This window comes from Vigna radiata, chromosome 1 (genome assembly GCF_000741045.1).
Source record: "Vigna radiata var. radiata cultivar VC1973A chromosome 1, Vradiata_ver6, whole genome shotgun sequence".
Taxonomy (NCBI): domain Eukaryota; kingdom Viridiplantae; phylum Streptophyta; class Magnoliopsida; order Fabales; family Fabaceae; genus Vigna; species Vigna radiata.
In genome coordinates, this window is record NC_028351.1 from 13,739,787 (window position 1) to 13,754,686 (window position 14,900).

Consider the following 14,900-nt stretch of genomic DNA (forward strand, 5'->3'; position numbering starts at 1 on the left):
AATGGAGGTTGAGAATGACTATGCAGTGGATGTTGACAATAAGGATGCACGGGATGATAAGAATGACAATGCATTGAAGGTTGAGAAGGAGGATTTAGTGGATAATGAGGATGTTGAGCATGAGGATGCCTTGGAGGTTGAGAATGAGGATGAAGTTGAGNATGTAAGTGAAGAAGCATTGGAAGTGGATAATGAGGATGAAATTGAGGTTCAGAGTGAAGAATTAGTTGACGTGGACATTCAGGATGGAGGGGAGGTTGATATTGAAGAAGAAGTGGAAGTGGAAGTGGAAGTGGATGTGGATAGTGATGATGAAGCAGGAATGGACGATCTCAGTGGTGATGAATACGTGGATGAAGACAGTGTTTACATATCAAAACTTATATAAATTTGTGATTTATGTGAATTTGCACTTGATCAATTGCTCAAATTGGTATTCATTTTCTAAAAAGTTAGTTCAACGCAGTGTTTACATATCAAAACTTATATAAATTTGCTCAATTTCTCAACTCTTTAGTTCTCTCGGTCACACAAGTCCAAATATCAAGCAGCTTAATTCAATCCTCAAACCACACAATTCAATTCAGGCATACACACCAAACAAATTCAATAAACATACAAACAATATTAGATTTATCAAACTCACACACATTAAAACAACTAGCTTGCCTTACATAAAAGACAACAAAATAGCTTGATGACCCCTTAAAACACTTTTAGATGCACAAGAAGCTTAAATTGCTCCTATAAAATCAGAGCACACCATTATAATAGCTCACGATAGAGACTAACAAAAAGAACACATACACTACACACGAGCCAAAAATGGTCAAATGTAGAAGACAAATAAACAGACCAAAAAAGAAAAAAAATGAACTTATCCTATCATAAAAACTCGTCAATTAATTCTAATGATTCATCCCAAAAGAAGTTTCTACGGTTTCCTATCTTCAAAAAGATGAACAGATAATAAAAAATCTTATAAAGAATGAAGAAAGAGCTTTAAGAAAATATTTTAAAAAATATATTTTAAATAATGAAATTTTTTATAAAATTTTTATTTATACTTTAAACTTTTATTATTAAAATAATAAAATTGGATCGTTTTAAAGATATTATCAATTTAAATCCAATTTTATAAGCTCTTCCAATCATGATTAAAGAAATTAATTACTTGTCTAATATATATTTTCATTTAACTTTAATATAAATATGTATAAATAAAAAAATATTAGCTATAAAATAATTAATTTATGAAATAGATTTAATATTAAAAAATATTAAATTTTTAAAATTAAATATGTAAAAAGTTAAATATACTGGACGTTGATTTTTTTTTTCATATGCATCTAAAAGGTAATAATCTAATAAGAAAATTCTGAATTCAGAAGATAAATTTTCATACTACATTTAAATATATAAAAATAAAAATCAGTATAATATGAATATTGAATAAATAATAAATTTAGTGGAACAAATATTTGTATATTTCGCTTTTTAACTTTAATTTTATTTATTTTATTTCAACTCTATTTATTTTTTACTAAACACATTTTTATTTATTATTTTTAATAATATATTGAATAAATTTAAATTATGCATAAAAATAAAATAAAAACGGTTGTACATTTGCATTTCAGCATTTAGGATGTGTTCACTTCAGAGTAACTAGGGGAGATGTTTTGGGGAAGAGTGATTGAGTAGATTTGAGGGTGATTTTTTTTTTTGTGTGTTTATTTGAGTAGATTTTGAGGTAATTGAGAGTGAATTTAGAGGTAAGGTCTCTGAGGATTAGCATAGGATTTGATTGATATGACAGATAAAAAAAATTGTTTAATGAATAGAAATTGAAGATTACCAAAATGTCCCTATTTATTAAAGTAATATAAAATGATAATTGTTAATGCTATATTTAATTGTAGAAATGTTTATAAAGAGTAAAAAAATAAAATTAATCTTGAAAATGTAAAAAATTATAATTTAGTAAATTAAAATTATAATGGGTAGAAATTGAAGTAGTAAAAAAATATTTACTGGTAAAAAAATATTTGAAGTAGTAAAATAAATAAAAACTAATAAAAAAACTGAAATAATATTTTATTTAAGTAAAGTGTAATTTTATTTATGCTTATTTTTATTCAAATAACAAAACCAAAACTGAATTTGATTACAAACTGATTATAATATTTTATGCATTAAATGAAAATTGAAACTATTAAAATTATAAAAGAGTATAAATAACATTTAATTTAAATCACTTCAAATCTCTTCTTATCATCGATGATTTAAAATTTGCAAATCCTTCTAAATCGTCACCTCTTATTGTTTGCAAATCCTCGAAAGCAAACACGGTTTAAATAGTGAAGGGTAATGATATTTTGACACCACTATTTGACAAATTTTTTACATCATCCACATGTTGCGCTTTGATTGATCCAGTTGGAAAAAATTAAAAAAAATAAAATTAAATGACATGGAAATACAAAGGATTGGGGGTGCAAAGTTTTTAAGTTCGCGAGTTTCATTTTGGGGATTTCAAAAATTGGAAATTTCATTTCCTAGAGAAAAGACACGAGAAAGAACCCACGAGGGAGAATGTTCTCCTATCCACAATCGTTGCCGTTCACTGGAGTTGTGTATGCAGCCGTTCATCAGAGCTGTCTCCGCTACCGTTTGGGCCGAACGTTTCGAAGCAATGTTCCTTTCGCTATTTCAAATCATTGTTCAACACTGAAACCACTATTGATGTGAGTTTTGAAGTTTCTTGCCGTTTGTTTCACTGCAAGCGCCGTTTGGAATCACCGTCATAGGCAAAAACTACCATTGAAGACAAAAAAACATCATAGGCGAAAACCACCATTAAAAATCAATGTCATTTTAACAAATGACCCTTGTGTTCAGAAACTTTGTCTGAACTCCCCACTTATTTGGCCTTTGCTCCCAGTGTTGTTTCTGCACAATGAGTTTTACAAATAATTGTTCCGTGGTCATGGGGTTCGATATAAATGTGATAGTCAATGCATGAACATCACTTTTATGTCCAATAAATCTTAAAAAACATTGGTTCACTTAAAAATCAATGTCATTTTCACAGTTGACCCCTGTGTGCAAAATCTTTGTCGGAACTCCCCACTTATTTGGCCTTTGCTCCTCAAGGTTGTTTCTGCACAATGAGTTTTACAAAGAATGATTCCTTGGCCATGGAGTTCGATATAAATGGGATAATCAATGCTTGAAAATCACTTGTATGTCCAATAAGTCTTAAAAAAATTGGTTCACTTAAAAATCAATGTCCTATTCATAATTGACCCCTGTGTGCAAAAACTTTGCTCGAACTCCCCACTTATTTTTCCTTTGCTCCTAGTGATGTTTCTGCATAATGAGTTTTACAAAGAATGGATCCTTGGCCATGAAGTTTGATATAAATGTGATAATCAATGCCTGAACATCACTTGTATGGCTAATAAATCTTAAAGAAAATGGTTCACTTCAAATTCAATGTTATTTTCACAATTGACCCCCGTATGCAAAAACTTTGCATAAACTCTCCACTTATTTGGCCTTTGCTCCCAATGTTGTTTCTGCACAATGAGTTTTACAAAGAATGTTTTCTTGGGATGAAGTTCGATATAAATGTCATAATCAATGTCTAAACATCAACACAAACGATGTTTTTTTGTCTTCAATGGTGGTTTTCGCCTACAACGGTGATTCCAAACGGCGCTTGCAGCGAAACGAACGACATGAAGCTTCAAAACTCACGTGAATGGTGGTTTCAGCATTGAACAATAATTTGAAATAGCGAAAGGAACAATGGTTCGAAACGGCAAAACGTTCGACACGAACGGCAGCAGAGACAACTACGGTGAACGACGACATACACTGCTCCGGTGAACGACGACGGTTGTGGGTGGGAGAACATTCTTTCTCGTAGGTTTTCTCTTGTGTCTTCTCTATAAGAAATGAAATTTCTAATTTTTGAAATCTTCAAAATGAAACCCATGAACTTAAAATCCTAGAATCCCAAATCCTTTGCATATATATGTCATTTAATTTTTTTTAATCTTTTTCAATTGGACCCATCAAAACGAAACATATGGATGGTATAAAAAATTTGTCAAATAATAGTGTGAAAGTATCGTTAACCAATAATGTGGTTAACCAATAATGAATCCATGCCAATTCCTTTTAACAAATAAATTTCCTTAAAGCTAACAGGACCTTATATATCAGAGCACTTCTGATTCATCAAATCGATGAGAGCAATCAGTGGTATAAAATAGAAATTGTTGTGAAAATAGACAGTTATGTTGTATCATAATTATTCCAAGCAACTGCATACGTCTCACATATCCTATAAACTTACATAAAATTCAAATTTATTATTCTACTCTTCAATTTTTCTCCTTTTAATGATTAAAATATTCTTAAAAAGTAGATTACAAATTTATTCTTTTTACGGTTTTTGATTATTGTATAATTTTAATTTGTTTAAATAACGTTTTTGTCCTGATAATCTTTATTTTATTGTTTTGAATGATTTCAATTTATTTTAGTGTGATCATCAATTTAATAACAATAAAAATAAAAAGTAAATATCACACTAAGTTTTTTTAAAAAAAAACTGGTAAATGTTTAAAATAATAAGATAAAATTAAAAATATAATCAGTAGGATAAAAGAATATTTAACATTTTTTAGTATTAATGATGAGAAATTGCTGCGGAAACCAGACATGTCTCATCAGCCAATCACATCAACCAGAATATACAGCTAGTCAGGCGACCCAATCTAGGTATGAATATTCCAATCCTATTAATATGGAATAATTTAAATCTAAATTTTAATTTTTGCATATTAATATTTAATTTATTGGATTAGTCAATTTTATATTATAAGTTAATTTAGACAATATTATATTGGATTAATTTTTTCTAAAAATCTTTTATTTCAATTTTAAATAAGTAAAAAAAAAATATTAAATCTTTAAAAAAAATTATAATTACTTTTATAATAATTATAATTCTGTATAATTTCCTATTAAAATTTAAGAAAAAATAGTTTAAAAATATATTTTAAAATTTAAAATATACTTATAAATTTATAAATCTTAAAATTTTATTTTTAAACTAAGTTGAATCTTTATAAAATTATGTTTTTTATTTAAATTTGACTATTACTCTTTATTTTATTAATTTTATTTATTCAACATTATTTTCTTATTAATATATATTTAATTATTATTGTAGTTCTAAAAAGGTTTTAAGTAAAATTAAGTTTTATTCATAGCATATATTAATTTATGATATGACAAATATATATTATAAATAGGATGACAAAAAATTTGTCTACGATAGTTGGTATACATAATATTTTCTTATAAATTCTTTGGTATGAGTATATATTATATCATCCATAAAAAATAAAAATAAAGTATACTTTATTATATTAAATTTAATTAAAACTAAATTTTAAATTTATTTTATTTATATTAAATTTATATTTTTCTTCTTAATTTTATTTTTAAAATATATAAATTATATATTTTTAACATTTACATATATCTATTGATACTTACGAGTTTTAAAATATTTGTTAATTTTTTTAAACGAGTATTTACAAGATAACATATAAATTACAAAATGTAATCTTCAGTTTGTGAATAAAATTAAACACTATCTATATTCGATCTGAGTATTATCATCTATAATTATAGACAATTTAACAACTTATTGTGGACAAAAACTTATACACTTGATGAAATATATAGATAAAATTGATGCAAAATTTGTAACCGACAGAAAAAGAAATAAATTTTACTAATAATATAAGTGTATATCGAAAATTACTTTAGTTTTCTTGGGAGGGTTGGAGATGAGTTTTATTTGTTGATATGTTTGTTTGATACGGTTACTTGAAAGGGTCCACAAGAGACCAAAAATGGTTTGATTGTGTCGTTGGATTGAATCCTGGGTTTGGTCTGATTAGAATTAGTGGTTGTATGGTCCGTTGGTGGCAGTAAGATAAGTGGTTGATTCCAAGAATTTAGGGTCCACAGATTGCGACTGATGTGATGATTCACCACATTCATGCACTGTTGTCTAACGTTTCATGTTTGTCCATTTCGGTAACTAATCTCATTAATCATTTTGCATCTAACTTCCACTCTTTGCTAATTTTCAATTTCCTAAACAAGAAAGGGAGCTGCCAATCATGCCTCTTCCATATTATTATGTTAAATACTTTTATTTCCTACTATTTCTTTCATCTATTTCAATTCAAAATTCTTCTCGTGTCCCTACATTAATATATATATATAAGAATTTTTTATTTACTTATAAAACAATTTTTGCTAAATTGTATCGTGATTTGATTTAAAGTTTATATTTCAAGTTTTTATATAAGATTAATAAATTTTTATTATTTTTAGTTTTGAAAAACTCTTTTAGGTGAAAACTAGTGAAATTGTTAACATTATAGTTGTCAAACTCGCGAGTTAACTCATTAACTTGTTCAAGTTTACATTTTTAGCCATGGTTTTCGAGTTAACTCGGAACCAAATTCGTTTTTGGACTGAACTCGGTAGATCCATATATGGGCTTGGTGGAATCTTTCAGAATCACGATTTCACAATGATTTAGCGAATTTGAAAAGGCAGAAACGAAGAAAGGAGGAGTCTTTTTGTTTAGGGTTTAATAACCTAATTAATGTTTTTCATTTTTGTTTTGTTTCATTCCAACACTGATCTTTGTCGCTCGTGGTCAAGCTTCACTCCATTCGATCGTCGTTCGTGGCCGAGTTTAGTTCGCTTGTCGATCGTGGTCATCACTCGTTCACTCGCTGTGGGTGGTCGCGTTTCGTCCTCATCACCGTTCGCTTGGTTTGCGATCATTGTCACACTCGTTGTTGTCCTCGTTGCCATCGTCACCACCTTCCTCGTTATTGCAGCTTCTAGTCTGGCCATCTTCGAGTCGCAAGTGGTAATGAGTGAAGTTTTCTTATTCTAAAATTACAACCCGGATTTTATTAGAAATTGAAATTTTTATTGTTTTATTTAGAAAGGAAATATACTTATGTTGTTATTTCTATGTAAATGATTTTTATTGAAATTGAAATTTATATTATTTTATTAAATTTTTTATTTTAGTATGTAAATGGTTTATTAAAAAATTAAATTTTTATGGTTTTATTACTGAAATGAAATTTTTTGTTTGTGTTTTTTCAAATCCTAAGATTCAAGGAGTAGAATCAATGAATGAAAAGTTAGAGAGAAAAAAAAAGATAGAAATGATAACCGATTTAGTAAGAAAATAGAGATAATTAACCAGTCTCTTTTTTCTAAACAAATTATGATTCATTGGAAAAAGTTATTATCTCATTAAGTATTATTTTTTATACCAATAAAAATTAACAATTAATCATAATATTTTAATTTTATTTTATTTTCAAACATAATTTTATAATTAATTTAATTGAAGTATATTAGTACTAAAAAAATTCTTTTGAGGACCTTTTTGTAAGAAGAATCGTCAGTCCTTTAAGACCTCCATTGGGGATGAACAGTCATTCCTTTTAAACCTCAACTAGGAGACTTATGTTCCTACCACATCCAATAGTCTCAAATCGCTTAAGAGTCAAGGTTTAAGGCAGTTTAAATACTACATTCTCATTTTACCTTCTAAAGCGCCTTCTAAGGACAAAATCGTAACGAATATCCACACTGCAATGTGGACAATACCTTAGATATATGGTGATTGAGTCAAATGATTTCACTCAACATACTTGGAACTGGAACACTGGCGGCCTTTATGTCAAACATCGGTAACGAGGTTCTAAGACGAATCATCGGTCCTTTAAGTCCTCAATTAGGAATGAGCAATCATTCTCCTTAGACCTCTATTAGGAGCCTTATGTTTCTACCATGCTCAATAGTCTCACATCGCTTAGGAGTTGAGGTCTATGACAGTTTAAATACTTTTTCATCCATCCATCCTTTGAGACGCCTTTTAAGGAAAAAACTGTGACGAACCACAAGCTCCAAAACAGGTTATACCTCAAATGAGGGGTGATTGACCCTAATGATATCACTCGATGAACTTGGGATAAGAACATTGGTGCCCACCGTGGTCTTGATAATGAGGTTCTCAAATGAACTATTAGTCCCTTAAACCCTTAATTGGGGATGACCAATCGTTCCTCTTAGACCTCAATTGGGGGATTATGTTCCTACTACGCCTAATAGCCTCACAACGCTTAGGAGTTGAGCCCTAAGGCAATTTAAATACTCCTTCCTCCTTCAACCCTCTAAGGTGCCTTTTGAGGACAAAACCGTGAAAGTTTTATGCTTCAAAGTTGACAATACTTTGGATGTATGGTGATTGACCCTAATGATGTCACTCGATGGACTTGGGATCAGAACATTGGCGCCTAAATCTTGAGAACAAGGTTCTAAAAAGAACCATTTATCCCTTAAGCCCTCTTATGGGGATGACCAGTCATTCCCCATACACCTCCACTAGAGTGCTTTTGTTCCTACTATATTGAAAAGTTCCACATCACTTAGGAGTCAAGGCTAAATGCAGTTTAAATACTCCTTCCTCTTCTCACCTTCCGAGATGCCTTTTAAGAAAAACCATGATAGAGCTCCATACTTGAAAGCAAACAATGCCTCGGGAACATGGTGATTAATCCTAATGATGTCGCTCGGCAGACTTGGAATCGGAAGAATACCTCAGATGTATGGTGGTTAACCATAATGATGTCACTTAAAGAACTTGTGATTGGAAAATTGGTGCCCAATGTGGAACCTATAACGAGGTTCTAAAGACGAACCATTGGTTCGCTTAAGACATCCACTCGGGATGAGTCCTCATTCCCCTTAGACCTTGACTTGGGGCTTCTTATCACACCTAATAGTCCCACATTTCTTAGAAGTTGATACTTAAGACAATTTTAATACTCATTCCTCCTTTTACCTTCCGAGACTCTTTTTAAGGATAAAACTATGACAAAGCTCTAAACTCCAATGCGGACAATACCTCAGAAACATGGTGTTTGACTCTAACGACGTCACTCATTGGCTTGGAATTAGAACATTGATGCTAACCCTAAGGCCCATAATGTGGTTCTCAAACAAACCATCCATCAGTCTCAAGCCTTCATTGAGAATGACTCGTTATTCCTCTTAGACCTCAATTGAAGGGCTTATGTTCCTATACTGACCAATACTCTCACATCGCTTAGGAATCGAGACCTAAAACAGTTTAATCCTTCCATCTTTTAAATTGTCTTTTAAAGATAAAATAGACACAAAGTACAGACTTCAAAGCAGATCAATATCTCATGTGAGGTTTGATCATTTGGCAAACTTGGAATCAAAAGTTGTATTTTTAGAAATATCATAACTAGAACTTTATTTTAGTTATATCTAAAAATATCTTTGATTAACTTTAAATATTTTTCAATATGAGTTTTGTGACACTATTTTGTACACTGTCTAATCATATTTTCTAAAATATTACACCTAAAAATTATTGTTTACGAATGCATTTGGTAGTAGATGGTACATAAAAGATCCAAACATATCTAAAATGGTTTTTTAAATCACAACAAAATTTGTCTGTTTTATCAAGAACTAGGGGTACCTAATGTTGCTTTAAACACATGAATCTTTAACCACATAAAATCTGATTCCGACCCTCACCAACAACCAAGATAAGTTATACAAAAAAGATCCACTTCATATTTAAAGACTAAAAACAGGAAAAAAAAATTGTTTTGCCATGTAACTATTTTTGTGAAAGAAAGAGTAAAGAGAATGCACAGTAATTCTAGAAGTATTTTCTGGCGGAAGATACTTGGATTGGACCTTTGTTCTATGAATCTTAGACAGTTTAGTCAAGGCTTTTTCTTTTTGCAACTCCACAATTTGATTTTTAAGATCTTTTAAAAGAAGCTTTTTTTCAAATTTTCAGAATAAATTCCCAGGACAACAAGATGTCTAAAACAAGTTTTTCAGAATATATAAAATGCATTCTATGAACATATGAAATGTTTTCTAGAATAAATTTCTATGAGATGGATTTTCACAATAAATTTTCGAAAATATATGTAATATCTTCATCATCAAACATTTGAGAACAAACTTTCAACCAAATCAACTTCTCTTCTTCCTCCTTCCAAAGCAACCTTATGTAATCCAATGTATGCAATATCCTAAGCAATTTTTTCCAGTATTTTTATAATTTTACTCTACAAAAATGTTATATTTTGAATTGTATAATTTATAATGTAAATTTCATATTCTGAAATATATAATTAAAATACATTATTTATTTTATATTTCAAAATACATAATCCAAAATGTAAAAAAAATGGTATTATAAAGTGTACATTCTAAAATACAAAACTTTATAAAAGTATAGGTTAAAATTGTGGAGGTGCAAGGAGAAATAAGCAATAAAGAGAAGTAGAAAACTTAGAGATAGGATTCCATGGTTTCCTATATCACAAATTAAAAAAAAAAAAAAACTTTTTGTTTAAATTAAAAAGTTAATTAAATTTAAAAAAAGGATTTTGGTTTTAGTCTATTCTAGTGAAGAAAAAAAATAATTTAAATTATATTTCATATTACATAAAAAGGATACAAAAAACTCAGGGTTCATAAATTTACACTTCCCTTTATATTATAATCCACTAATATCCTATAATTTCATTATATCCCCAATTAATGTAAAATTTCTAGTAAAGAACTTATCTCATTATATATCATATAATCTTATTTTGTCATATCCCATCTATCAGTTAGATCCTTAAGGATTTTGACTGTCTTTTCTGAGTAAAATTAGGTAAAAATGACTCACTAGAGCAATGTAAAGTAACCTGTCATTATAATTTGCTTTAGTTACTTCGATTTTTCAGAGTTTAAATAAGATTGTTATTGCAATTTTAGGGCTGACTTGTTTTGCTTGAATTTTTCTAAAACAAGCCAAACAGGTGTATCAGATTTCACAAGTACCATTCAAAACATTAAAAAAAAAATCATTCTTAATGGATCTACATCCTCAGTTTTGTGATGTTTCAGAACATATACATTCAATAAAACCACAGAGAATTGCACTAAAATTTGAAGAAAAAAAAAGGGAAAACAGGTTCCTGAGGGAAATTATTCAGGCACGAAGCAGATCTATAATTTTCAGAGAGATTTTCCTCTGTTGTTTCCAATTTCAAATAAGTCTACATAACTTTTGCTAGAGTAGTGCAAAGGTGAAACAAGAGCGAAGTAAAACTATAGGCATCAAAAACAACAAAATTATAAAGATAAGAAAGGAAAGCTACTGTTTCAGAACATCACATATTAGTGTCATCATGGTTAAGTTTCAATCTTCATGCAGGTAAGCAGTTAGTTTAAGATTAGGGTTTAAAGCAAGTGGAAATTATGAAAATAGGATAGGTACCTCTATAGGGTAAATAAAGGGTTTGCTTAAGACGAAAGAAATCCAATATGATCAACATTCTATCCCAAGTCACTGAACATAGTTCACCAAATTCACAATGTGTAGAAATTTCATTGAGAATCACAGTTTCCAATATATTATTCTAGAATTGACCAGGCTCTTACGTAACATAATTCTTGACATCAGAACTATTTTTCATTACATAGACGCCTAATAATGAGATTGACTTTTGCAGAATTATCATTTATCAAATACAACAATGACTCTTTGGTTGCTAGTAGCCACAGTATGTAATACATTTAAATAATACAGATTTCTAAGACTCAACTACTAAAACTGTTACTTGATACACAAAGAGAGCTTCTAAATTCTCCATCAGCTTGGATTTTGTATTTAAAATTTTTTTAAAAATAGAAAACAGGACAAGGTTATATGTTCTGGAAACGTCTAGACGCAAACTCAAACCAAAGGTGAAAACAAACAAAGAATTAACACATTATTTTCCATACTTGTTAACTTGAGAACTTCCTGCGGCTGAAAGTTGACCAGAGAACTCTAAAATAGAATACAGACTTAACTTAAAAATCCAACAAAGAAAGAATTAACACATTATTTTCCATACTACTTAGCTAGAGAACTACCCTTGGCTGAAAGTTAAGTACAGAACTCTAAAATAGAAGACAAACTTAATATAACTTAAAAGACCAGCATGCTTCTATCTCAATTAGCACCAACCCAATCTTCATGATCTTACCCAAAGCTGATGTCAGAGATTCAATCCTCTACCAGAACGCCTTTTCCCCATCCAACCCAAGTGCTTTTGATTCCTACAATATCTATATAGGAGGCGTCATTCCATGAACCAGATACCCATCTTCCTTTACAACTGCTAGGTGTCATAATATAGCACAAATCTAGCAATAATTCCTATTGTTTTCGTAGGCAAAGTGGCATTATCTAAACCTATAGAACAAAAAGAAAAGAAAGAAAAATTCTCATTGATCCAAGTTTCTCAATTGGTTTGTCACAAATGAAAATTGAGACTTCAAATGTTATCCTAAAGCACAAACAATAGGTCCCTGTAATGTGTTAGCAGCACATACATGTCAAAAGTTGTTACCCATATGCGCAAGACTTGTTTAGAAAAACTTTCTACAAATTATTCTAAGAGAAAAAGAAAATGAAACAATTTTTTCTATAAACTAAATTCAGCCTATGCATGACTAACAAGTTAGAAACCAACTTTAAGAGAAGATAACATGAGAAAGTTTCTAAACACCAATTATGTATAAGCTAACTTTAGCTTATGAAATATTTCATTGTTTTGTCTTCTTTTTAGAAGTGCCCATGGTAAGGAAACCAACATCCATGTCTTTGCAGAGTCAAAACAGAAATAAAGGAGTAATCATCATCAATCCAAAAACAAGAGCACTAAATCAAGGAGGAACTATTATAAAAATCAACAAACTCATCATAAAAACCGATTTGTTCTTAGAGTGTCATTGCATGCATTATTTATCATAACCTAGGGATGTATCAAATAAAGTGCAATAGCAACATTTAAACTAACCAAAAATCATAAAAGAGAAATCCAAAACAATTGGACTCCAACTAATTGTCATAGAACTTTAAACATCTCTTCTTCCCCTTCAAGTCTCCTCTCACTACATACTAATTGAAAGAAAGACACCCTCACTCTTTCAGTAAAACAAAATAAAGAAAATAAATTGATAAAGTCCAAAGATTTTCTTTTTCTCCTGTTGGGCATCAAAACCATTGAACCCTCACCTTCTAACTCTGTTTCCTCAAGCGCTTCCTCAGCTTCTGGTACTTGTGCTTGTTCATCTTCCGCTTGCGCTTCTTCTTAACGCTGTCCGCCCACATGGTTCCCGAATCTTCTTCCACCCCATCATCCAGGGAACGAAACCCACTTTCAAAAACGGGTTTTGGGAAAAAGCCAAAAGGAAAACTGGGAAAGATGACGGTGGGGGCATCGAATTGCTGCGTAGCCGGGCTTGTGGGAGAGGGTTGAGGGTGACACTGCGAGGGAACAGTGAGAATAGGGTTTTGGAGGAGAGAAGAAGGGTTAACGGCAGAAATGAATTTAAAGGGTAATAATGGTGGTTTTCGAAGCAGTTTCTGCAGCGCTGAAGCCATGGAAACGAAAGGAGTTTGCGCAATGAGAGAGATCTGTTACCGAAGAGCAGAAGAAGCAGTGATGGTGTTTTGGTTATAATTTTCCAGGTTGAGCCCTATTCCCTTTTTCATTAGTTGATTATTGTTGTGACTTTTGATGAGAGTATTTTTAATTCTGATAAAAAGTTGTAAAGTGAGATTTGATTAGTCATGAAAATAAACTTTTACAACAGAACCAAATTATTTTTATGAATAACTAATTTTTCATTTTTTTCGTAAAAGCATATATATATATATATATATATATATATATATATATATATATGATATGATATGAGAATATATTTCATAAAAATAATTAATTCTATAAAAAGTTATTTATAATTTCACACGTTTGAAATTATAAATAGGTTTTTACAGCTAAATATATCGAATAACTTGGAAGAGGAAAAAAAATCTATCTATTTATGCTTGTTAGTTCATTACATTTAGTTTAAAATTTAAATTCAACTACTTGGACATAAAATAGTATGCATTGGACAGATTTTGAATTTTAGTCCTGCTTTTATTATCTTTTACTCATAATTTTCAAAAAAGTCATCTTTAATTAAAACAACCTACATGTGCTAAATGAAGTAAATTGTAAAATTAGTGTTTTTGTTTTAAAATTCAATTTTCAAACATACATAGTGTTTCAGGTGTGTGAGGTGAAACAATTTTCAATATCTACGCAATTTCTTCTAGAAAGTCGTTCGGTTTACGTCTTTTGTTTTCGTCTTTATTATACCTTTCGGAGGTGTATCTGTCAAAGGTTCTCCGATGCAAAAGTCAGTTATCCGTACAATAATTTAACACTAGTAGTAAATATACAGCAAATGTGAACCACCTACCTCTTACCTTTGATCTGTACTTATAGTTTTTGTCATGGGCCTAGGATTAGCGAAATCTTAATCACGGTCCATTCTCAACCAAATATCTCTAATTACCACTTATTTTAATCCTTGTAGAAAGACCAAATTATTGAATAGAGCAGACGTTCAGCTTCTGGCCGTTCGGTTTGAGTAAGGATTATTACCACATTCAACCAGTTTGGCCGCATTTGGCTCTCCAAGACCGTCCGACATGTTTGATTGTGGGGGTGATGATATGGTACACATAGTTTATGTTAGATTATTTTTCTCTGTATTATTTTTGTTAGCAAAATGGTGAAGATGAAGTTTTGATGATGCCCAAATTAAGTCAAGATTTATCAAGATTCATGAAGATCCTTTGAAGACTTATTTTTGTTATGAAAAGCTTTTGTAATAAT

General features: G+C 30.3%; 1 protein-coding gene across 1 annotated transcript; it reads right to left on the bottom strand.

Moving 5' to 3' along the window:
• Window positions 1-12,887: 12,887 nt before the first annotated feature.
• Window positions 12,888-13,721, bottom strand: LOC106767187. Its single transcript, XM_014652030.2, has one exon. It carries the CDS (start codon window positions 13,610-13,612, stop codon window positions 13,247-13,249), a length of 366 nt encoding a protein of 121 aa, XP_014507516.1. The 5' UTR covers window positions 13,613-13,721; the 3' UTR covers window positions 12,888-13,246.
• Window positions 13,722-14,900: the final 1,179 nt, after the last annotated feature.